Source organism: Orbicella franksi, chromosome 1 (assembly GCF_964199315.1).
Source record: "Orbicella franksi chromosome 1, jaOrbFran1.1, whole genome shotgun sequence".
In the NCBI taxonomy this organism is placed as follows: Eukaryota; Metazoa; Cnidaria; class Anthozoa; order Scleractinia; family Merulinidae; genus Orbicella; species Orbicella franksi.
This window is the reverse complement of record NC_138145.1, coordinates 22,997,151-23,022,199: the sequence shown is the minus strand read 5'-3', so window position 1 is coordinate 23,022,199 and position 25,049 is coordinate 22,997,151. Positions and strand designations below refer to the sequence as shown.

At 40.8% G+C, this 25,049-nt stretch overlaps 3 protein-coding genes across 5 annotated transcripts in view; 2 read left to right on the top strand and 1 right to left on the bottom strand.

The window, feature by feature from the left end:
• Positions 1-1,074: 1,074 nt before the first annotated feature.
• On the top strand, positions 1,075-17,625 carry LOC145478673 (protein Wnt-2b-A-like). The gene is made up of 4 exons (XM_081456775.1): positions 1,075-2,227; positions 2,472-2,686; positions 7,830-8,110; positions 13,868-17,625. Exons 1-4 carry the CDS (start codon positions 2,151-2,153, stop codon positions 14,354-14,356), a joined length of 1,062 nt encoding a protein of 353 aa, XP_081312901.1. The 5' UTR covers positions 1,075-2,150; the 3' UTR covers positions 14,357-17,625.
• A 67-nt stretch (positions 17,626-17,692) lies between these two features.
• The window catches only part of LOC145478387 (coiled-coil domain-containing protein 171-like), a 31,247-nt gene continuing 23,890 nt past the window's right edge, over positions 17,693-25,049 (bottom strand). For all 3 annotated transcript variants that reach the window (XM_081456405.1, XM_081456413.1, XM_081456421.1), the window contains 4 exons: positions 24,508-24,732; positions 23,855-23,940; positions 20,703-20,789; positions 17,693-18,700 (listed from right to left, as the gene is read on the bottom strand). In XM_081456405.1, the coding sequence (XP_081312531.1) occupies positions 18,613-18,700; positions 20,703-20,789; positions 23,855-23,940; positions 24,508-24,732 (486 nt within the window). In that variant the 3' untranslated portion in view covers positions 17,693-18,612. The remainder of the gene's footprint in view (positions 18,701-20,702; positions 20,790-23,854; positions 23,941-24,507; positions 24,733-25,049) is intronic.
• On the top strand, positions 20,783-23,847 carry LOC145478901 (uncharacterized). Its single transcript, XM_081457094.1, has one exon. It carries the CDS (start codon positions 21,217-21,219, stop codon positions 21,820-21,822), a length of 606 nt encoding a protein of 201 aa, XP_081313220.1. The 5' UTR covers positions 20,783-21,216; the 3' UTR covers positions 21,823-23,847.

The window sequence follows — 25,049 nt, the reverse complement described above, 5'->3', positions numbered from 1 at the left end:
TTACTGACATTAATACGAAGCCTAAAAACATTGTTGGCAAACATCCTTTATATCGGATATTTATTTTAAGTTGCCACTGTTTTGGAACTATAATTACATCTTTTTATTCCTCCTCGGAACAAAGAGACTTGAAAATGCCGCGATTTGGCGAGACTAAAGAGCAAGATGGTCAAACAAAATACTAACTTATAAAGGCACTGGATTAACATCTTTCCAACATTTCCGCGCGCAACAAAAAAAAAAATTGCATTGCAACCGATTTCTTCATTTACAAAATTATTAATATTGTGTTATTTCAGATTTCCTGTCTCTTTTGTCAACAAAAAATAGCCTTCCCTATATTAAAGTTAGAGAAACTTTTCGGACATTTGCCAAATTTAATGAACAATAAAGTACTTTATAATGACATTGTCTAGAGCGACATTCAGGGGTAGGCTAGGCGCGCACGCTTGAACGGACAAATTTTTAATATTTTTCGCCTTATTTCTGCGGTAATCGGAGGCGTTTCGGCAATTTATATGTTTTAACGAGTCGGGCTGAAAAACAAAAAAACAATCATTAGGATTTAACACTCGCCGGATATTGAATTTCGGTTCTAATAGAATCTCTGCTCCATTTCTGTGTTAGCGACTCTTCCTTATATTTGTCTTACGCAATTCGTACACTCGTTCATGTTTCTTGAATTTTATTGTCTATTGGGTCGTTGTCCTTGTCACGTTCTTTCCGCAATCTTTTGGCCCTCTTAACAGGCGTTTTAAAAAACACGCGAATCTCTTAAATTTTGCCGTTGATTCGTTTTTGATGGAATTCCGTAAATGCTTGCACAACAAAATAGCGAAACGCAAAGAAAACCGGCGTTGGTTAGTCACCCTGATGTGTTTTCCAAACAATCAAGTTGCAGTAATAAATGATGGCAGGCCTCGATAGAGAAAATTATCTTGCCTGTGATTAATTTTATCGAGCGAAGATTGCTTTAATTACATCTGAATCATTCTGAACTGTTGACCTAAGTGTCATTGATTCATCTCAAAAAAGAGAGCAAGGCTAGATTCGATAAAGTCATTTCCACGACAAATTACCAGCATGTTCGGCAATCTAGACCAGAATTTTCCGCGCTAGATAAGAGATAGCTCAATTCTTTTCTTTTTGTACTCAAATCGATCTCAAAGAGGTGCCGATTGACAAAAGAACCCTTTGCATCTACACCAAAGTTATTTTCGGCATGGCTGGGTACAGCTATCCACCGAGCATGATAGTTTTTCATTTTATATAACGATCTATCACTGTGAAAACAAGGACATATCAAATTCACCGTCTGGGATACTCGAACGTGCAATACACTGCGACTTGGGGAGCGCAAACAAGAAAATTGCTATTGGAATCGGGCATAATAGAGGGTCGCACGTTTCAACTTTAATAAACAACAATGAAACGTTTAATTAGTGAAGGTTTGAGTGGGTAATTGTGCTGGAATTTATACGCGGTCGGCGTAACTTTTTCCTTATCAAGACGGATTTGCCGAAATTAGCAACAATCATTCCTCAGGACAGTTGGAGTTTATTGATCAAATTAAGCGGGACTGTCTGTTCGTTGAGCGTATTGCCTCGAACCATTCCGTGGTTTCCGGCCCTTATGAATTTGAATTCGGTCTTAAGTCGGGTTTTGTTTTGACAAGCGTTTTGTCTCGATGTTATTAGATGATTTATTGGAAAAATAGAGGCGATCTAGGACAAAGGGAGCTGTGGCCAATCAACGCGCGTCGTTTTTCAAGACCCATTCTTCCGGCCGATTGCCTTGTTTCGGTTCATTTTAATCGCGAAATTGCCAAGATTACTGGCTTGCGAAGGCGTTCAAGCGATGAGAGCCGTTGTTTATTAAGTACGTTCTTGACCTCAAGCGCTACACAAGTATACGAGAAGTGTTTGCCCGAATAGCTAAATCAACGCTACTTGAAAACGTGTTAACAAGGCCGCGGGAGAGAAGAGGACCGCGACTTTTACTATTAAATTCAAGTGAAAACTTCAAGCGACTTCTTAGATTGACAGATACAAGCCATTAAGCAATCACACGAGTCCGTTCATCTCGGAGCTTTTCAGCGAGACACTTTTAAGCCGCCTACGACAAACGGGAAACATAGAAAAAAACACACGATGAGAGCGCGCGTCTGGCTTCTCTCTTTTGTCTCTTTCATCGTTCTTGCTGCGATAGACGGGCGCAAAAAGACCAGGTGAGTCAGATTATTGTTTAATATCTGTTCCAAAGTGGGAAATTTTCACCACGAAGCGAGAACTACTTGGATGGTAATTGAGGCGTCGAGAGGAGGTCGTTGAGTTGAAAGCGAACTACAATGTTTCATCTAGCGCGTACAAGGTTATTAGGGTCTTGCTCGTGCTAGGGTGGTCTCGATATGAACAGTTACAGTCTACACACGGCGGTACCCGGGCTCACTTGTTTTCCTCTTCTCTCTGCAGGCAACCCCGTAACGAAGCTGCCTTGAGATTTTGTTCTTGGCTCAAGGATCCTCAACTAAAGAAGTGTAAAGAGGAACCGTTGCTTGGCTTGAGCGCTCGGGACGGTGTCGAACTGGGCCTAAAAGAGTGCAGGAGTCAGTTTACTGATCGCCGATGGAACTGCTCCGGCGTTACGATCGCAGACGTTTTTCAAAGAGAAAGAATGCTCAAGACGAGTAAGTTACGCATGTTCTAAACTTTTATTTCCTTTCCTTTAACATTCAGCAATGTAGGGTTCCAACCCCGCTTCCGTTCCACGTTCTACCTACAACATTATTATCGTACATTTCCTGAACTGTCCTTATCTTTCACCGATATTTTGAGAACCAAGGGAAAAGATAAGCTGGCCTTGTAGCGTTGATTCGCTTCAGTGTAAGTTGTGATGTGGTGGTTGCAATGCGGTTCGGGCCGCTGTTGCGGTCTGTATACCAACTGGAATGCATATGTGCCTTCATGAAGAACACATGAGGAAATATTTTGTTTCAAAAATCCGCGTAATTCCCACTTCAGAGCAGCTTGGCAGTCCGTGTCTATCAAGCAATCTGCTGGTCTGGAATAAGTTTGACGGGCGCTGGAAATGTTGCGTGGCATTTGCTGAGTTCAAACAAGCCCTAAGGCTGCTCACCGCCTAGTGCTAGTTTGTTAATGTTTCTCAGTGCAGGCATTTTTTACCTGCAGGGTGCTCCTTTGAGCGGAGTTATTGGTTTTGTTCGTTTTTTGGACATCTCAACGCCCTCCTCTATTCGTTTGTGTTTCTAAACAGTTTCAAACAACCTTTCAACAACAGTTTTCGACCGCGAATCTCGCATTGTTACCGTGCTGAAAGTTCTTGTCGCGCGAAACGTTTCGGGCGGGTTTTTTTCAACTTTTTTTTGCAGTCGCGACAACTTGACCCTAACGAGTCGGCCGGCACTTTTGTTACACATGTGAAACGAATCTAGCAGGCTTAGGAAATGTCTTGGAAATTTGCATCCAAGCAAACACTGATCCAAAGTTCAAACACATTTTAGAAAGTTAGTTCCTCCCCCATCCCTTTTAAGGCGAAAAGTCATCGGCAATATTTCGCGTTCCCAGGCACGAAATTATTACTTTTATCAGTTAATACGTAAGAAGGTTCAAGCAGCTATAGTGTTTGCATACCAAAGTACCATCAACTTTAAAGCTAAATGCCGTATGAGAGAGATCATTCGTGGATTTGGCGGCCTTTGCTAGATAAATATGAACAAGACGTCCACAGTGTTTTCTTTGAAAACTACACCGGACTGTCCCTGAAGTCACCTCAAGAAAGCATATTCGCGATGACTTCCTATGCGAAAAACGGCTGTTTGTGTGATTATTGGCGAGCAGGCCTGCACCAGGCTCAATTAATACCTCTTCTCTTTGATCCACGTTATCTGGGGCCACACAGACGTTGAAATATGTCCTCTTATGTGTACACAGCATAGATAACTTAATGCTTCTCATGGAAAACTCTGACGTGAAGTGTCAATTTGTTTACGACGTGTGTTGTATCGCTAATCTCGCGGGCCTATATCAGACTCTCAGCCGTAATGGCCGCTTTTCATTAGAGTAATGGAATATCAGGGTAACTCTAGCGGTTTTCTTTTGTTTTCCGGTTTTTCAACAGTCATCTAGAGAGGAGTCGAAGACATTTTGAAAACAAACACATTACAACTTTGCTGTTATTAAGGGTGTCCAATACACTCTATTTCACACGCGGTCGTGAACCTGCGCGCCTTGCTGTGATTTCGGGTGGGCTTTTAATTTCCGTTTCTTTCTTCAACGATCACTTTGAAATATCCTTGACCCGTGTAGCGCTCCACGCAAGCGTGGGCCGGCTTATCGCAGGGAAGAAGCAGAGAGAGAATAGAAATTAGCTGTACTTGCGTCAATGTTTTTGGTTTCCTGTGGAATTCACCACAACAAAAAAGTAATTGACATCACACACATTAGTCTGACTGGCTTTTGCCTCTGTAAACATCGTAACACGGAACACTTTTTTCCTGTGGATCATTGCTCGAAGAAATCAGGAGCCGAAATGTCTGTTGATTTACAGATTAAAACATTGTCCAAGCAAAACCTTTCAACTTAGTTTCGTCGGTTTTGGTCGGCTCGTTTGAAAACTCAACTTTCGGTGTCGCTAAACGCTCGATCAACTTTTCCCTTCTTGGGTCAAGTCAACCCTGACAAGTTCTCTCAAAACTGGTAGAAAATAATCCCGAAAGAGATTTATTCCGCAAAGTTATCATTAATCTTTTAGCAAATAATTGCACTGCCTTCTCGCCATTATTCTCCTGGATACCCTTAAGGCATTAATGTCTTTTCAGAACCTTTGTCTTGCGTGAAATTATCGGTCGCGAAAAATTACCCATCGTGAAATGGGAAATAGAAAAAGACAACACTTCAGGCGGTAATTATAAAGAATGAGGGTAATTGTGGGTTGTTCGGTCCATCACAACTTCAAACAAGGTTTGGTAATTTTCTTTTAAATTGGCTTTTGAACAATGGCTTTGTCAGAATCAGACGTGTGTTCGTTTGCTTGGTGTTGTTCTAAAAGAATGGCATTTGAATACCTTTGGTATTGCTGTTTTAAAAGCGTGACGTGAACTCTGGAAAAGAATACAACCAGAATGAACTCGACATTTTTTTGTACTTTGGTAAACACGCCAGTTTGAAAGGTGTTTAAAGGTGCTGATAGAGCTGTTTGTTCTAAAATCGAAAAATGTTTATTCTGTTTAAATTGGTATTAGCTTCTACCCGGGTTGGTCCAACTCTTCTAGTCTCGAAGTTTCGTCTGCTGCTCTTCAACTCTTGTGATCGTCGCTTAATTTCTCCAAACAATATCACTACATTGTCTTGTAGCAAAGTGAAGAGAATTTAAAAAATCATCAACTGAAAGGTTCAAGCGCGGTTTATGTCTCAAAACAAGCCCATTTCCCCGCCCCTTTCTATGCAAACCCGGGGTGCAAACTTGGTCGTTGTTTTAGAAATGTCCCACTACGAGAGATTGCTACTTGAAAGCAATGTATGAAAACGAGTAGAAGAACAAACAGTAAACTAAGTTCGCTTCTGTTAACAAAGGCACAGGAAAAGTGGACGGAAAATGATCTCACGGCCCAAACATTGAGTTTTTTCTGAACTTATTAAAACTCTCTCGATTCTTTATAGCGTGCCGCACGTTCTCAAGCCTAACAAGTAATCAGGTGGATTTAGCGTCATCAGCCCGCGGGGTATTCGGAAAGATCCTTTATGAAACTTTTTCCGTTCTAATATTCTGCCAATCTTTATTATTATCATTTATTATTTCTGAGGGTGAGCACGGGATTAAAGATTGTTCCACGGACGATGTTATTGGCTGTTTCTTTTGTTTAACTGAAAAGACGGTTGGGGTTCTTTTGAATCGCTCGCATTTTGACGTCAATACAGTTCATTTGTAGCCGGTCGTACCTCGCGCGAAGCAACAGGGGAGGTTTTGCAAAGTTTTGACCGGTACTGTAGATCAAATGTGACAGTTTAGAATTCTCCAGAGCCGAGAATTCCAAATTGATGTAGCTGCTCTGTGAATTCCTGCTTAATTCGTAATCAATTTCTTGCAGGGAAGCTTAATGTTCATGTTTTACAACTTCAAGACTACATGTAGCACTTGCGAGTTTTCCGTAAGGTAGTTTCATTCCTTGCAGAACTTTTTTATACAAGTTTCTAAATTTTAGACTGTTTCACTTTATTACTTAGTCGCCTTTTGTGTAGCATAACTGATTTACTGGGGAAAAAATGTAAACATTCTGCTTGAGTGATTTTTTTTCTCTAGACTTGACTTTCCTGTATTGCTGACTGGCTTTGTAGACTTCATGTGTACGTGATTGTAAACTGATCAGTCAGAATATAATACTCTTCAACATCATATTCTCATATACAGTATATATTTCAGATAACTGCCTCGTAATATCCATAGTTGAGGCAAGATTCTAGAGTTTCAACGCCATCAGAGAGAAGAACTGGCCGAAAATCTAATGGCCATGGTCTAGACATCGGATTACAACAGAACGGTACAGCTTTGAATTCAGCTCCAAAATAATTAATTGGTTGCTGAGCGATTTAACTTCTGTGAGGACAAGTAAAGAAAGTCGCTAGGTCTTTATACACAACAAGATGGCTCATGCAAACGTGCACGTTCATTGCAAAAAACGTCTCGCAGAGATAGAAAATTAGAAAATTAAAATTTGGGCGTTCGTTGGCTTAAGAGCCAGAGAATCAAGAACGCTCTTGTATTCTGGCTTGTATGTTCGTTTTCAAGGTATAAGCATTAGCCTTGCAAAGTCTTGGATTGAGTTTACACATTCAAGGATGCCAAACGTAAGTGGAAGACTACACGGGAGGCGGATGAAATCAAGTTTGATCGTCAAATACAACAGAACATGCAAAACTCTTTAAAATGCAGTACGGTGCTAAGTGAACATTGGCAAGTTGACCTCAAGTTGATCATAAATTTTCACGTAAGTGTAAACAGTTCCAAACTTAGGAACTGTTGAACTGTTAGGTCTTTTTCTAAGTCACGTTTTCCTTGCTCAGTTCGTAAAGTAGTTTAGCTAACGTACCGAATTGCATCACAAGGTTCGGAAACTAGACAAATTTTTATTTTGCGTGGACATCTTTAAAATAACTTATGATGTTATGTAACTTTGGTGTGTAAATAAGCGCTTGTTAGGCGCCTTGAAGTCTTTTCTCGTCTCGTTTCCCAGGACAAGTGCCAATTACCTCACAGGTTTTAGGAAGCAGGGGCAAACGATAACATAACGATAATATATCTGTTGGAGAAATTAAACGATATTAAGACTTGACGATAGAAGTACAAATCATTGCCCCCGAGTCATCTTTGTCGTGCACATGCAAAGTGACAACCTTGTTTTGCGCGCAGTGAGAACGAGAATGAAGAGTTACTGTCAGTTACTGTCAGTTACTGTTTATGTCCTCTAGAATTGCAAGGGTCCCTCGTTTCTCCTTCTCTCATAATTTTAAGCCCCCCTTCCTTTTCTCCCGCCGTTTGTAAGAGTTTGTATGCATCGGTTGTGATTCTACCGCCCGACGTTTCTTATTTTGATGCACCGTATGTCATTTTCCGACCATTTCTGTAATAGTTAGCATGCAGTAGTCATGAATGATGATGCCCGTTTGCTTAGTAACTGCAGTGACTAAACCAATAGATACTAGAATTTCACAAGATTTTCCGGCGAAGATCGTCATTTATTAGTCGTATTCTAGTGTCGCCTCTTTCCACTCAGTGGATTCGTTTTTTTCTTTCTTACTCCTCCTTTTCTTTAGATACCAGAGAGAGTTCGTACCTGAACGCTATTGCCGCTGCAGGCGTGGCCTACCAGATAACCAAGGGCTGCAGTCTGGGTGACTGGGATGTCTGTAACTGTGCTTCTCAGCCTCAAAAAAGGGGCCAGAAAGCTGGGGAAGCGAGCTGGGAATGGGGCGGATGCTCCGAGGACTTTGGATTCGGCAGCAGATACTCTAAAGAGTTTATGGACCCGGATAAGAATCCTGAGAAAGACTTGTCAAAGTTTATCACACAGCACAACAATGAAGCGGGAAGAAAGGTATGCTCAGAATATTATTATTTTTGGAGGGGGGGGGGAGAGGGGGTGGAGAGGAGAGGGAGGAGGGGGTGGTTGGGAGGGACTGACCAGGTTTTGTATGGAACAGGATGTTTTCCTCTTTATGATCTTTTAATCGCGTTGTATTTTTTTGTGGCTTTTAAAAACACAACCGCATAGAAAAGCAAATGGTTTTGACTTACTTGACTTAATCCTCTTTGCCCCTTGTGAGGCATATAGGGCTTCCACCATAGCTTCTCGAACGCACTGGCAATGTCATAATTTTCGTGTCGGCTAACAAACTGCCAAACCGCTTGAGAACATGATGTGGATTGCAGCGATTAAGATTGGGGTTGAAAATAAAGCGGATTGGATGTGATGAATAATTGTGAAAACGGCTTGACAAACGCACAAGGGGGCAGGCAAGCAGATACTGTTAGAAAGAACGAAGCAATAATTAGTCGCTCTTGCGGGTCAGCAGTTAGACACTGTTTTTTGGCGAAATAAGGGGAAAATGGCTATCAAGAACGGTGATGTCCCTTTTGTTAGTTTTTAGCCATTGACCGACTGACGCACAAGAAAATGGAAAATTGTGTCACATGTAGGATGTGAACATGAACTGTCTACCAAAGTGCGCATGTGTATAAAAATGGATAACTTGTAGCAAACTGAAACGACGGCATGAGATTTGGAAACGAAGGGGTTAAAGCCTCACTGTTGCGAGTTAATTACCGCAAAACCCACAATTACGGATCTGACGGCATCTCAAATGTTTCCTTATGAAGTATGAAGCGCTGTGTTCGTTGCGCGCGTTACTTGGGCGTCGTCGCTCGGTGTTTACAGACAGGACATGTGTATTTTCCGTTGTTACGGTTTCCTTTTATTTTTCCCAACCAAGATTTTCCCCACTGTCCTCGCCCTATAAACCGCTGTTTAGAAATTTAATCTGTAGTGGATCGTTGAGTTTTCGGCGCGGCATTTTTTTCGAAGAATGGATATAATTCCTTTGTATTTTCCGAAGGAGTTCTACCTAACAGTTTTGCGGTTTGTCGCTTTCGACTTTTGGACACCAACGAGGGGCAAGTATTTCAGATCGATTTTCAATGTTCTCGTGTTTTTTTCTTATTCCTTGGCTTAGAAAATTATAACCTGATCGATGCTTATTTGATTCGATGAAGCTTAACTAATGTTTCGTAGGAAAATCTCTTGTGGAATTCAAGGCCAGCTTTCATGAATGGGAACGTGCTCGTTAAATCCACAAATATTGTCTGCTTCCTTATCTTATATTCTGTATTCTGAGTAGAGCAATTAAAGGTTTTTAGATTAAAAATACCATACATGACGCTGCTTCCTGACAAACAAACTTGCATCGTAACCTCGTCAAACAAAGGCATCCTTTTTATACAGGTTGTTTGTAAAGTCGCGGATAAACACTTTCAATCTGCTTAGAGACGCGGCCATCTATTTTTAGCGGATCTTGACAAAGCTTAAAACCGTACGTGAATCAATAATAATCGAGGCTTAATTTTCAAGAGCAGTACTCGACAAATCACCGGAAACCATTATAGGAAGTTCAGCTCATTGGCGATGACGAAGAGAGAAATGGGTGATAAGTTCAGATTCCTTGGAAATTTTGCGATAATGTTGTAGATACTAGAAGTTCCTAAAAAGTCGCTTCAATTTCTACTTCAGTATAATTTACTAAGAGTTCGTAAAACTGTGTTTTTCTATAACCAGGGGGTTGCTGCCTTAGTCTCATCTTTCTTTGTTATAGTATTTGACGCGATAATCTTAAGTATAATCTTCTCAAAACGTTGCAAATAAAAATACTAATTTCAAGTTTATTATGCCTTTTAACCCTTTCACCCCGAGAAAAACAAACGCGTCGTGCGATGCGGCTCTAAGTTTTGAGTCTTTTGAATCTTAGAGAGTATAAACATTGAAAAGTCTCTTCAGTATTTTTCCATATGTCATTTGAGACAGCACTTTCTTGAACCAGGAAGTTCGAACATCTAACCTAGTGCCCTCGTTGCAATCGGTTTTAGACGTATGTAGACATGAGACTGATACGATACCACGAGTCGGCCGGTCAACCAACTCCAGCAATGACCCAAAAATTCACTTTACATACAAACACCACTCGATGAGTAGCCTAAAATTTCGCTTCGTCTCTGACTTTATTTCGCTTCTCTGAGGCTTTCCAAGTTTTTCCACTTTATAAAACTAAAAAAAATTCAGCATGGCATTTAAATGAATATTTAAAACAACTTACAGAAAATAATTTCAACGTATTAAAGATGCATTATTCTCCTTCATCATGTCAATTCATGTGCGTGAAACTATGTTTGTAATTATGAAAGGAATAGCTCTAGTTTCCCATTAAAACTCTGCCTTTCCTCGGCAAAAAAGCAAACAAAAAACCCGCAATGTTGATGGCTTGAAAATACACTAGACCAGTCATCCCGCAATTTAATGGCAATCTAAATTTTTGAACATCAGTTATGTAAATCCCTCGACATGCGGTTGTTCGCAAACTTCCAAGCTATATTTAATGACTTTTATATTATTTTCAGATGTCTGCTCCGTTGCGTGGGTCTTAAATTGCGAATTTTGCGGCTTCCGTCTGACAAAAATCGAAACAAATTTGAACAAGAAGTGATGGTTTGACCTTTTGTCCGGTTCGTGACTGTCGCGCGCGCAAACTGACTCCCGCGCGGAAACTCCGCCAGCTTCGTGGGTTTCCTTCGTTTACCTCATAACCGCTTTCTGAACTTTGTTTTCGGTGGTTCGCGATAAAACGTGATGGAGACCCATTACACGCCCTTCCTTTAAGAATTTTCATTCGAAAGGTGTAGGATTTATTTTTGATCTTTCCTTGTAAACGTAATGAAAATTCCTGCGGGTTTTGCTTGTGTAATAAATGACAAAGGAAATAATATTATCTCAAAGCAGAACTTCTGGGCGATAAAGTGTTCATTATGTTCCGGATATTTTGGTATTTATTTTATCAGCAGGGAGTTTTCTTCGCCAGAGATTAAAATTAGATTTTCCGTTTGTGACGATTTTGTAGATAAAAGAGCAAATTGCAGAAGGGACAGTGACCCATTTTCCCGTAAACTGACCTCAAATTCAGGGAAAACAACAGCTCATTAAGGTAGTAAAGCACCGAAGTGTTGATAAGAAGGCACAAAGCAACGTGGATGGCTAAAACTGGGCAGATTGAATGGAGTAATGAAATTCATGAGTTTGAATCGAGTAATGAAATTCATGATTTTATTTATTTACGAGCTAAACAAGGAAATAATTTTTTCCTTTTAGAAATGTTTTTTCGATTTAACACCAAATTATCAAAATTGGATGGCATGAACATGTACGACAATTAGCATAGGGAACTCTAAAATATATCGGTATGCGATAGGCGGGCATTAGGTGTAACGAGAGATAATTTTCTTAACATGCAAGCTTAGCAAATGAGCGTATGTTTCAACAATCATTTACTACGTGTGAATAAAGCTGTTTATCAACACGGAAAGTAAATGAAACTATCTTTCAAAGTCATCGATACGAAGCTTAAACAGGAGATCATGGAAGTTTCGGAAGAATTATCTCGGTATCAAAGCGGCAATAGTCGAGTTTCCTATCCCTTAATAGTCCTTAATCCTTGGAGGAGATTATTCAAAGAACATCTTGAAATAACCATCGTATATTCTTATCCATCTTGCAGCTCATCAAACATAATCTTCTTTAGTCTTAAAAGCATTCCTTTACATTATTAACGGATTAGAGCATTTTAAACTGCCGTAAGATGGTTTTAAATCTACTTTTTTTCGAAGCACGTTGAGATTTTCTAGATATTTTCAGCTCCCAACTGTTAACACTTCATCAGAGAGTCGATGATGCTTTGTTTCTTGTCCAAACTTCTCAGCCAATCAGATCAAACACAGCAATCGCACGTGCAAAAATGCGTCAAGTCGTTGTAAAAAATGCCTTCTACTTGAAGGCCCGGACGACACGGCTTACTGCACTCTTTTCAACAGTCTTAACAGACTAACATTCCAAAATCTGAATTTGCACCGACGCAATCGATTATCTGTCAAAGACAAGCCCGCCTTATATGTTTAGACGAACAAGCTTATCACAAATTCGTTATTAGAATGTTTGCTTTGGAATTAACCTCAGCGGGTGTCTTTGACAATGTGTGTTTTTGTCAAACTTTATAAGCATGAACATTTACACAACTGTGTTCCTTATATCGTTAAATTATTGGAACTAGAAGTGAAATGTTCATCTAAGCTCATTGATTATTTTATGTTGCAAATCGAGGAAATTCTCAAATCATACTTCATCCAATTTGAACCAAATTTTCGTTTTGTTAAATAGCTATGGGGCTGTATGCTAATCTTGATAGCCGCCACCTTGCCCAGCCCCCTCAGGCTGTAATCCATGTTTTGACGAAGAGAATTCGAGTTTCAAAATTTAATTAAGATGGAATGACCTTTTGAAACAATTGCAGTAAATCGCAGTTTTACCCCCTGTGGTGAACGCCTAATCTATTCTCTAGAAGAGACGAATTTGAACCAGTTCAAGGTCGACAATTTAATCATAGTTCTTGATTGCTTTACGTTTCTTTTGATGTCATTTAGTTGTTGGTTTTATCTCTTTCGTCTTCAGTGTGTACATGTATAACACTGTACTGATTTTGTTGGACAAAATTGGACGATGATAGTGTTTGGGATAATTTACTCTGTTTGATTTATTGTTTACTAAAATCAGTGATCCTGAAGTAAAATGGTTTTAGCGCCGAAGGGTAACATTTTTCCATTAGCATCAAACATGTTTTTGTGATAAATATGTTTGTTTTGGGTTTGTTTGGTATCTTTCTCGATATTAGATTTAATTAATCAAATGGTAAGTCAAGCCTAAGGGCCAAGGCTTTTGACAACAGGCCAGTACAATAACTCCATCTACCAAACCGTACATGTCGATCTGATCTCACAGATTTTGTTATACCAATGTTGATTTAGGACCTCCAGTCGCCCAAATGTTAACCTGTCTCTTTCGAGGAACTCTCAAAAGATAGAAAGAATCTGAGAGATCTTCCAAACGACAACTATGCTGTGAATCAAATCAAGGATGACCAATTATTCAAACAGCCCCTTCGTCACATCTTGTGCCATTCTCGTCACCAGACTCTGCGATCCCCTTGGACATGACAAGGACCGGCGGGCTCTGGGGATGAGAATGGTCTTGTGCACGTAGAGCGCGTGTGCTACGACAAACAGATGGGATTAGTTTTGTAGCCTGTGTATTTCCTCCCCCTCCTGTCGTCTATCCCTTTCCCTGATTTTTCTTGAAGGAAGTAACCGAAGACGGCCGACAAATGTAAACAGGCCATTCCTCTCTAAGGCGTAGGTCAAACGTCGAACTTCACATGAGAGGAGCTAAACTGAGCGAATTAAGTTCGGGATAAGTTCGACGTTTGACTCGACTGAGTTCTTCCGACTGAATTTAGAAGCAGACGGATAGAACGTGTTGGTCGAACTAAATTCGAATTAAGATCGACGTTTGACCCAACGGTCGAGGTTTAACCGTTTGGATCGACTCAAATTGCAGTTTAGTTCGTCTTATGTGAAGTTCGACGTTTGACCTGCCTAAGACTGCATTGTTTCAGTGGTTGGTTTGTGTTTGTTACACATGTTTATAGAGGATAAAGACTCTTGGACTTGTTTGATTATGTTATTTTTTATTTCCTTGTTTTAGGCTATAAAAGACAATATGGGCAAGAGTTGCAAATGTCACGGTGTCTCTGGCTCGTGTACTATCCGAGTGTGTTGGAAAACCATGCCGAAGATGGCGCAAGTTGCCTCCGAACTACGACGAAGGTTCGATAGCGCGCTGAAGGTTAAACTAAACAGAAGCAAAACCAAGCTCACGAGACTTTCTCGCGGACGACGAGGACGAAAGAGGAACACGAACAACCGTCGACCGTCGCCTTCAAGTCTCGTCTACGCCGTCAACTCACCGGACTTTTGCAAAGCCGACGACAGGTATGGAATTCTGGGTACGGTAGGAAGAACGTGCAATAAGACATCGGAAGGCACGGACGGTTGTCGCCAGTTGTGCTGCGGCCGGGGATATAACACTGCTAACAAGGTGGATGACGTCAAATGTAACTGTACTTTTATCTGGTGTTGTCACGTCAAGTGTGATTGGTGCAAAAAAGAGTGGATCGAACATACTTGCAAGTGAGGCGTAATGACGTCACTAATCAGGAATAAATTATTATGGATTATGTTCAAAGGGCGTCACGGATTTTTAAAATGTGCAATTAGTCGGTTGGATTTTTATTTTTTCATTGGCCGTGTCGGATACGGTGCTGGGAAAGCAGCTATGAATGATTACACCAGAAGTAACAAAGGGTAGCTTACCACTTTCTACAATAATTCAAAGACAACAAATCATCACCGACACACTTTGACATCGCTTGTGGCTACTGTGAGTCATGGCTTAGATCTCTATTCACGCGATGCTTAAACGTTTCACTTGGAAATAGAGAATCGAAGGCTTTCTTCTAGTTGCTCACTCGTAGGAACAACAGCGTTTTTAGCCTTTCATTGGATAGGTTTTGCTTGACAGTGTACATATTTATGAGAACTTTTAAAGAACTGAATTGTATGAAAAATGACTGAATTTTTCACCTCCCCCAGCAAGATTCTCCCCTGTAATTCTATCCGAATAAGTCCGGGGAATAGGAGCCTCTTCGCTGAATTCAATCAAATAAGACTAATGAGGCGACAGCCTTTTACCAAGTTGCTAATGTAGTGGCCAGGTTATACTGCTCACAAAAGCATGCGTACGTCAGTATGACGTCATATTGCTTAGCAACGTCTCGAACGAAAAACGCAGGCTCAGCCGTAGTGGTGCTTATTCCCCCGACTGTTTCCTGAGAAACCTCGGCCAGAAGCAAACTAATTAATATGCACCTTGTACTTTTCTCACATGACGAGAAATACACGAGCTTGTTACGATATTGTGGACAAGAATGAGAGCGGGAAAGACTCTTTTCAAGTGGAAACAAGCGTTGTGATTCTCGCGACTTGTAGAGCATTTGTTTTAATTGTATGTCTTGAGGTTTGTAACTTACACAATGCAAATAACTTCTAATTATATAATTATTTCTGTGTATACAAACCTTTCTTATTTATAAAATGACACCGTAGAGAGAAAATCAGTGTTTGAACATATTGTATTGTAGAGGACGACTTTTTCGAAAACACGAAAGTCCAACAGTAAAGAAATAAAAAACAAGTCCTGCGTTGTGAGTTTGCAATTTAGTTGTTCTTCCCCTGATTCCACCATTCTTGTCCCACGCTCGAAATTTGAATTCTCCCTGATCAATTGCATATTTTTATTTAGACTCCTACTGAGAATTTGGTCATTTATCACTGAAAGTAATCACCCCATGTTGACGATTTCTGCCTTGTGTTTACCTTCCTACTCATTCATTTTGTCAGGGAGAATAGAGTGTTGATCACTATGGAATAGGCAATTTGCATGATGGCGTCATTTGACTACAACTACCAGAATCCTTCACTTTTTCCGTTTCTTATGTTCATAAGGGCAATTGTTCTTTAAACCCCCCTGGGAATTCAAAATTAAAATAACAAAGAAAAAATAAAAGGAATTCTGATAGTTGTAGGCAAATGACGACATCGTGCAAATCTGCTATTAGCAAGGTAAAAGCCCCTCTCCCTTAAACGACCGGTAAAAACTATGCAACTAAGCCCCGGGGAAAAGGTTGTTATCATTTTAGTTGCGGTGGAGGGAAGAGAAGGTAAATCCTCGTCACTCAAAATGTATTGGCTATTGTGAAAGTAACGCTTTTGACAGTCACAAAAGTCAGAGGCTCCGAGAAACCATCACAAACAGTCGTAGTGGCTACCTTTAATGCCGTTTCCGATCGCCAAACCTGGAGGACCGCCGTTTGCGCCAGCCGGCGCTACGGGGATGACCTAACCTGATTGTGAAAGTGATTGTTGATCATTTCTGGAATGACCAGTTTCAACAGATTAAATAATGTAAATAAAGCTTGGAAGAACGAGAAAATTTATTGAATGAGCTGTACGGGCCTGTCAAATCACAGGTTTCAAGCCAAAATTGCTCACAAGAAGACGTTCACTGGTCTTAGTTTTTTCCTACCTGTCAGTACCGGGGGGGGGGGGGGGGGCAAAATATTGTCTTCTTTTGAGACAGCTTGTTCACCGATTCCACTCATCTAAGGTTACAGTTTTCAACCAATCGTAACGTGGCTACTATCTTGGTTTTGTGTAGTACTAATTAAGAAACACGTTCTGATTAGTCGAGGACGTACACATGGCAAACAACATGGCCTGTCTTACTAAGGGGTCGTGAAATGGGGACGAATCCTTTTTTTTTTCAAACTCATGAATAACTCATCAAGTTTAAAGGAAGGAAATCATGACCGTGACGGTGTTTGGAAATCTGATCTTAATCAGCATAGATTTTTACGATTTTATTTCTCCGTTTTCTCCTCAGTTTTATTTTCGATTAAGAAGCGATATATCAAACACGGAAGACCGTTTGACTACATTTCCAAAAACCGAGAAGACAGTTGAAAATACGGCGCACAGCAGCGGAGTATTTTCGCCCAACGTCGAGGCCTTTTTGGAATTGTGGTAAAACACGGTCTTTCGTGTTTGATATATTACTTCTAGAGTTTAAACGCGGGACATCCCAGAGATCGAAAACACCGCACGCGCAGTCCACCCCAAAAATGCCGCGTAACAAATTTCCGAAGTCCCCCAGTATCAAGCCAAAAGTTAAGTCACCGAAAAGTCAAGCTTTTTACATCGCGTATACATAGACATTTTAAGAACTTGCCACGTAGTCAGTCGGTTCATATAATTTCAGTGACCACTCCTCGTATTATAACGTTTTCTTACAGGAGTCCTTTCTCTTCAAAACTCCGACAAATGTCGAGGCCATGACAACTGGAAGTGGCGTTGAAATTTTGTTTAATCTCTGTGGACAAGGGAAATATAGATTGGCCGGTAAAGGAGCTTAGTGTCTTCGCAAGAGGTTGGACACAAGAGCAAATCTCTCGTTGTTATAATACTTGCCATACTAGGATCATGTTGGGCTACCTTTATTACGAGTACCCAGTCACATTTATATTCAAGTTACTCCAGGACCTTTTCTCTCGAGTCAGACCGTCGAACCACTTTAAACTGCAAAGGATATTTCGTCCTTCCAACAAGAATTTATTTCCCAAACTGACCGAAGTACTTGACGGTCGGAACAAATTAGGTTCTGGGGTTGGGGAGCTGTGATTCTTTCTAGTGTTTATTTTTTATTCTTATTGCCAGGAATTGTCTCAAGATCAATACGTATCAAGAAGCAATCAAACTTTGAGGGGAACAAGTCCATGGGAATATGTCCCATTCTGTGGTACGACCTTTAATGTCCCCACCCCCATTTTTCCGGGACCGTCCCCCCGTGTGTATAACAGGGAATTTCCCACTCGAATATTTCAAACCATACTGCACCAGAACAAAAAGGCACAACGACTGGGGACAACTCTTTATTTTGTACGAAAATAAGTTAACACACCTTACACGTATTTTCAAACAAGAGCTCTATTTTTAAAGATATATTAAGTTCCAACATCCTGATGAACAAAGAAACTAAAACTTAAAGAAACGCTTTACTGTGTTGGGGGTGGAGTATACCATAACGTCCCTGGCGTTCAAGCAGGAAGGTACGCAAATTCCCTCTGTATGCAAGAATGCTCGTCCGTTCATGTGACCACGGTTGTCCGAGAGCCGAGACAACTAACCTTGGTTGGTGTTGCAATTTTTCCGACAAACTTTAAGGCAAACTGCTCAGTTTTTAGTTGAAATAAGGTTAAGTACTGAACTATAAAAAGCTAAATTGTTCACCTCTGTAAAAGCTAAATTTGAATTATTCTCGAAAGCCCCAGAAACTTTTCGGGCCCGCAAAGGCATTGTTAGTTAATCTATATCTACAAACAGAGAAGTAAATACGCCTGAAACTTCTTGTATGAAGAGAACCTCTCTTCATATTAAGAATATGTAAATAAAACAGCTCTGTAATCATAAGGTTTGAGATTTTTTTACGGCTTTCCGGGTGCAAAAACTTTTCGGGACCTTCGCAAAACGAGCCCCTGGATAGTTTAGCGAGAACATAATTTCCAGAATCTAGAGTACAAATAAATACGTTTACTCTTGAAAAAAAACCTCTCGGAATCAAAACCTTTTTTTACGCTTGACGACTAAATCAGGGCACGTAAGAGACATAATGAATAGATCAAGAAAACCTAGCAGCAAATCTTTACAGAAATTATCACTATGTACATTGAGATGTCAGGAGAAAGTGTTATGGTTGCCTCGTAGCTCTCTACAGTTGTAAGACCACGCTGACTAAATGGGCTGCTGAACGGAGAGACATGGTCTTTCCCTTAGCTGTCACAGTCCTTGATCGAGTAATTTAGAAAAATCTTGTCCAAGTTGTTTTCCCTGTTTTCTGTAGCTTGATGTTAAGCGTCTCTTTGGACTGAAAGAAATGCAAAAGTGTATCACTGAGAACAAAACAAATGCCGTCTTTCCGACAAACACATCACAAGTCCGAGATCATCGCAGCGCAACCTGAACGTGACACGAGGCCAAAACAAACTAAAGACCAGAGATAATTAACAATTAGACCCGTAGCCCGCAAGAGCTACGGGTCAATAGCCCATGAGGCTTCGCCTCATGGGCTATTGACCAGTGGCCCTTGAGGGCGAAGGGTCTAATTGGTTTAGTATCACCCAACTAGTCGGACAGAAAAGGTAATAATAAAGTTGGCAAATGCAAGTTGAAGAAATATTTATTTAGGAATAAAACGAAACAAAGCGTCACGCTCGATTGCGCCAATCTCGCTACTCGAGGACTATTACTAATAGTCCTCTAGTAGCATAGCCAATTAAAATGCAGGATTTGCATTAGTCCACTAGTTGGGTGATACTAATGCTAAATATATAGAGAGGGAGAATCTAAGCTCTAAACTTATCTACATCTACATAGCGAGTTCTACGAAGTGAGACGCCCATCACTGCAAGACATCAAAAGTAAAAAGAGGGGAGGGAGATAAAGACCTTAATATAAACAAAGAGCTGTTTTAAATAATGAAGTTTTTGTTATATCTAAAACATTGCTAGCCAGTAAGTTCCATTCGTTTATGTTTCTACAATAAAATAAGTTTCTATAGGCTTCAGTGTTTGGTTTAAGTTCAATGAACTTGTCTCCGTGACAGGTTCGTATACATTTAAATTCTCCATTCAATGTTATGTGATCCGAAGGAAGGAAAATCGTCAACTAAGGATCTCGTTTTGATGTGCTACCAAATTCTCGGAACAAACAAAGAACGGAATGTCCTGTTACGAGGAATTGAACGATCGAACGTATTCTTGCATGTAATTTCTGTTGCCATGGTTCCTCCAGTGGCTTAACTCCACCAAAGTTTAAGGAGCTACGTCACGGTTTGCGCATTTTGAAAAATTTAGTCTAAATTTTTTCGAGTTCGTCGTTTGTAATCCGTGTTAATCTTCTCCATCCATAACCATCCTTGTTCCTTTATGGCTTATTATTATCTTTTCGGTATTTTTCTCTCGTAGTAAACTATTATTTTTGAGTTTCCTTCACTATATGGGTACTTTTGTACGGGCCAAAATAATTCAAAATGCAGTGACTGAGCTCCTTTGAGCAAAAGAACACTTTTTCACTGTTTACATAGCCTCATCTAAACACTAGGGGGGTTGGGAGAATTCGACACAGTTATGCAAAGTCGTAGTCGAGGGTTTCTATAACATTCTAGAATTCTCCCAACCTCCCGAGTGTTTGCTTTTAAAAAATATTTCTTGTCAAAATCGTGTTTACGCACTCTCATCTAATCACACCTATCGACCAATGACAGTCCGCGCACTATCTTAAATATTTATATATACACACATGCAACCCTGACTCGTCCCCAGTCGCCTTCACACAGCGCGTAGTATGACTGGGAACGAATCAGCATACAACCCACAATCCACCACTTTTCCCTAAGGCCTAACGCTCCAAACATCAGCTTTCCAAACTCGCCATGGTGGTTAATCTACCCAAGTATTTTGACAAAAAACTATAATTCCTGTTGATAGGTAAAGGTAAAGTCTGCATACGAGCCAAGTGGCCCATCAGGCCGGAGCTTATCCCAGTTTCTGTAGCATGAAGCGACTAGGAGTATTTCTACTTCCCCCTGGATGAGATGCTAGTCCATCGCAGGGTTACCCCCAGCATTAAATTCGCCGGTACCCATTTATACACCTGGGTGGAGAGAGGCACTGTGAGAGTAAAGTGTCTTGCCCAAGAGCACAACACAATGTCCCTGGCCAGGGCTCAAACCCGGACCGCTCGATCCAGAGACGAGCGCACTAACCATGAGGCCACCGCGCCTCCCAATTCCTGTTGATAACCAAGTGAAAAAACTTCAATTTAAAGGCTCACTTGAATACGATCTCTGCAACAAGAACTTGAAATACCTGCCATAGCTGCCTTTGCTTCTGTCCGGATGACCGCTGGTCGAAGCTAACGAGGGTCTGAAAGATGCGCTTGAATCACGATGAGCCCTGGAACGAGATGATGACGTAACATGAGAGTTAGTTTGGTTGGAGGATGGAGTTGTGCTGTAATCGCACGTATAATAAGTAGATTATGAGCTCGACATTTCTTTGAGGTGATAGTTGATGGGGCCGGGTTGAAATCACTGTAAGAGATCAAATAAGCGTCACGAGTTGTCATGACCTTTTGTCGCGCGTACGCGTCTATTGAGATTTTCGCTGCCTTAGTGTCCAGGCCAGTAAATTTAGCCGGTCAACTTGTACCCAAGGGCCTTATTTACTAACAGGCGCGCAAAGGAGGAAGGGTATGCGAAGGGAAGACAGACTTGAACCTGTCTTCTTTCTTCTTCTCATGGTTACACGATGCAAAGAGGACTCATTCCGATCTTTCACGTACGAGGAAGAACTTGAAAAAGCCAAATAGTTCAAACAAGATATGGATGAAGGCAACGGATGGGGTGAAGCGCATAAGGGGCCCGAAGTAGCCTACTGGAGTAAAACCTTCCACGAGAAAGAGGTTCCCACTAAGATCCTCTTCACCTTTCAGATGCCGATGCTTGCTGAGAGTTTCGTTCAGTTGTTGCACCCATCAAACCGGAAAATTCGTAACCAATGGGATGAAGCTTTCAAGGACCATACCACTTTGGAAGTTTACCCTGACAGTGGTGGGTACGTCACATTCATGCGGGCAATCGCATCTCGGCCGCTTAAGGATCGAGGTTTCGTCTTGTTCATTCCACCGGCCAAAGAGGTTGATTGGTTTGGCAAGCAGTCACTGTTTGTGATCGAGAAAAATGCCTTTCATCCATCAAAGCCCGAGAATGAAGGTGGTCTTGTGAGAGCGACTAATGGGGGAAATTTCTTTGTCATAACACCAGATGATTGTAAAGTGTTCGGCTTAACCAACAATAACTTCAATGGATGGATCTCCAAGAAGTATGTCGAGTGGCTGCTTCCAAGAGTTGTTCCTCGATCCTTTAACAAGCTTCGAGAAGACATGATCAAGGGCTACAGGAAATACTTTGAAAACGTTCAAGACTGAACAAACCTTGCCAGCTTCTTCTAAGCTGTGTTATGTTTAAGTTTCTGTCTAATGGTTACCATATAGTATTGTGAAGTGTTGTTGGGCTGGTTGATTAAGGGTCTTTACATGTTTGTATCAAATGGATAAGCATCACGCAAGTGCTCAGTAAACGTATGGAATTTTTTACATGCGCACATGCCAATTAAGAGTCAATAAAAGAGGCTCTCCTACTGATGCGCTTGATCAGTCCGTATCAGAGCTTGGAATATAGATCAAATTCACAATAGCTGTCATTTAATAATGGTTTCCATGTCAATATACCTATCAGGTAGTGAATGCTGCTCTTCTCGTTTGTGAGGTGCGAATAATACGAAAATCAGCCAACAGAATGATGAAACAACAAAAATTTCCTTCAGGTGAGCAGTTCACGAAAGGCTTTGGTTTGTCCCAGATTACAGAGAGAATTCTTTCAACTGACACACTAAATAACATATCGATTGGAGACGGGAAAGGAAAGATTTATATCAAACTACTTCAGAATCGTGAAACGAGCTTTAACAATGTAAATTATGAGTACGACGCAAAGATCTTGTGTAGGGCCCAACAAAACGTAGCCGTCCCTGTGTGTGTATAATATGAACTGCGCTTGTTTCTGAAACCTTTTAACCTTTCACCGTGATAATGATTGTGAAGGGATAAGAGGGTAATGTACAGTGGTGCAACCTAGTATCCGAACTAATCTTACAACAAATAAATGCCATTCATTAGAGGGAGTTTACCTTTTTGAAGTTTAATGGACTAAGTTCTTTTCTGGTCAGGAAAAACAATGAATTTATCTAAAACGAATGCGTCAATGGCCGGCTACACACGGTGATTTTCGATACATCTAAATTAGAGGTGTCTTAACTTATGCGAAGAGCTACTAATTGCGATAAGCAACGAGTCAAATTGGTTACTAAACCTGTCAACCTTTCACGAAGGTGATCATGAAACATGTTGCATTTTATAGATGGTAACTGGCTGAAAATAAACGCTACCCAGTATACACCTGTTTTGGGGAAACCTTTTAAAAGGCTATAAACAGGGTTCGTACACTTTCCAGAAAAAAATTTCCAGAACTTTTCCAGGACTCTAAAATTCACATTAACCTTTTCACTCTCGAGATCTCAATGTTAATTCTCCTTACTGTCTGCCATACATTTCATATTTTTACTTGAGTTTAACAGATTTCCAGAACTTTCCAGGACCAGTAGCCTTTTTCCAATACTTTCCAGTCCTGGAAAATGCCACAATAAAATTCCAGGACTTTCCACGTTTTCCAGACCCCCTACAAACCGTGTATAAAGTACAACGGGGGGTGTTTTCTGATGAAAAGCTATGAATTCGTGTTTGGTTTAATCGTAAAGGAATGCTCCTCTCTCCGGCTTCAGCAAGGTGGTATTGAAAACATCTGCATAGTTTTCAATTATGTGAACACAGCTTTAAAAATCCTTAGCTTTCAAATATCACAAGTATTATAAATTCTTAATTCCTCGAGCTTTCAGACCCCGTCCACACTACACCGGAGAAATTTGAAAACGGCTTTTTCACTCTGAAATGGCACGAAATGTTTTCCTTCCACACTACGCCGGATAAATTTGAAAACGCGACAATAACCGGTCATTTTGGATTTGTGTTTGAGGAAAACTCGGCCTGGGAAATCACACGATTATCGTGATGTCACCGTTTTCGAAAAATTCCGTTTTCAAAATGTTTTCTGCCCACACTAAAACGCAAAGCCGGCGTTTTCAAATTCCTCCGGTTTGAAGAGCGTTTTCGACTAGCTTCCTTTTCGTGACGGATTAGTGTGGACGGAAGGCCTAACCGTAGAAATAAAGCTGCGTTTTCAAATTTCTCCGGCGTAGTGTGGACGGGACCTCATAACGCGGCTTAACGCACCCGTTCACTACTCATTTTTTATGCTCCTTTGTTATATGGCAGAGAAAAGAACAATCCTTAAATGAATTCCTGCCAAGACGATAATATACAGAGACAGAAGTAACATACTTACGATAAAGGAATGAAGCTCTTTAAGTTATCGTCATCTCTGTATTCTGAAAAGCGATGAAGCGATGCGTCCTTCCCGGGATAACCTTCCTAAAATAAACAAGGGAAAATTGTTTTGTATTGTCAATCATATCAAGACACGATTTGACCCACCGCTTCACTATTCACGATCTCATTTCTCTGCTTTGTTTTAAAACGTTTTAAACCATCCTTTGATTTCAATACCTGTTTAAAGGAGTTACGTCACGGTTTGCGTATCGTGAAAAGTTCAGCCTAAATTCTTCAAGTTCTTGGTTTGTAATCCGTGTCAAGCTTCTCCACCCCCAACATCGTTGTTTCTTTATGGTTTATTATTATCTCTTCGGTGTTTTTCTTTCTTAGTTAACTATTATTTTCAGGTTTCCTTCAATTTAAAGGCAACTTTGTACGTGGCCAAAATGACTTACAATACTGTGATTGAGCTCCTTAAATGTGACAGAATCGCCTACAATGGCATGACATGAGATAACAGAATCTCAAAATACCGCAATCAAGGATAACATAATCACAAATTACTGCGAAGTTGGACAAGAGCTTAGCTTAGATCGACAATTCAAAGGTTGACCTGATCCTTTTCAGAGTGAAGAATTGGAAGGACAAACAACATAAACAACTGACCGCGCCAGGAATGTAATGTCCATGATCACTGAGCCCGTCATCACTCATGGGTCTCCTGCAGGCAGCTGCTAGCTCATTCTTCAGTGTGGCTATGTGTGCCTTGTGTGACATGATTTCCTCTTCTAAGTGCGCCACGCGTGACATGGCCTGCTGCTTGTCCACTTCAAGTTCGGAAATACGATCCAATGCCTGCTGCTGACACTCGATAAATGATGTAACTACGTGCTGGCACCAAGAAGTATAAGACAATTGATTGGTTAAAAGACATACGGTATACTTTTCGTAATGTCACGTTCTATATCATTTTGGCGGTGAAAACGTAGATTGTTCACAGCCCTCTATTTTCTCGAATTTTAATTCGATTGTTGAACGCGGGTAGAATCGCGAGAGAGCTGAACGCAAGCGCCAAATGGGAGACTTGATGGGGTAGGAGGTGAGGACCGAGATAAATATTCTTCGATTGGCTCGCTTCCCCGCCCCACCCCCTCGTGCTTCGCCCTGGCGCTCGCTTTTTCCTTCGCGTGCGTTGAGAAATAGAAAGA

Excerpts from the sequence above, each read along its gene's own strand:
- LOC145478673 (XM_081456775.1), top strand. The coding sequence starts at position 2,151 with ATGAGAGCGCGCGTCTGGCTTCTCTCTTTTGTCTCTTTCATCGTTCTT. Across the intron at positions 2,228-2,471 it reads GACGGGCGCAAAAAGACCAG|GCAACCCCGTAACGAAGCTG; the intron begins GTGAGTCAGATT and ends TTCTCTCTGCAG. Across the intron at positions 2,687-7,829 it reads AGAAAGAATGCTCAAGACGA|ATACCAGAGAGAGTTCGTAC; the intron begins GTAAGTTACGCA and ends CCTTTTCTTTAG.
- LOC145478901 (XM_081457094.1), top strand. The coding sequence starts at position 21,217 with ATGGATGAAGGCAACGGATGGGGTGAAGCGCATAAGGGGCCCGAAGTA.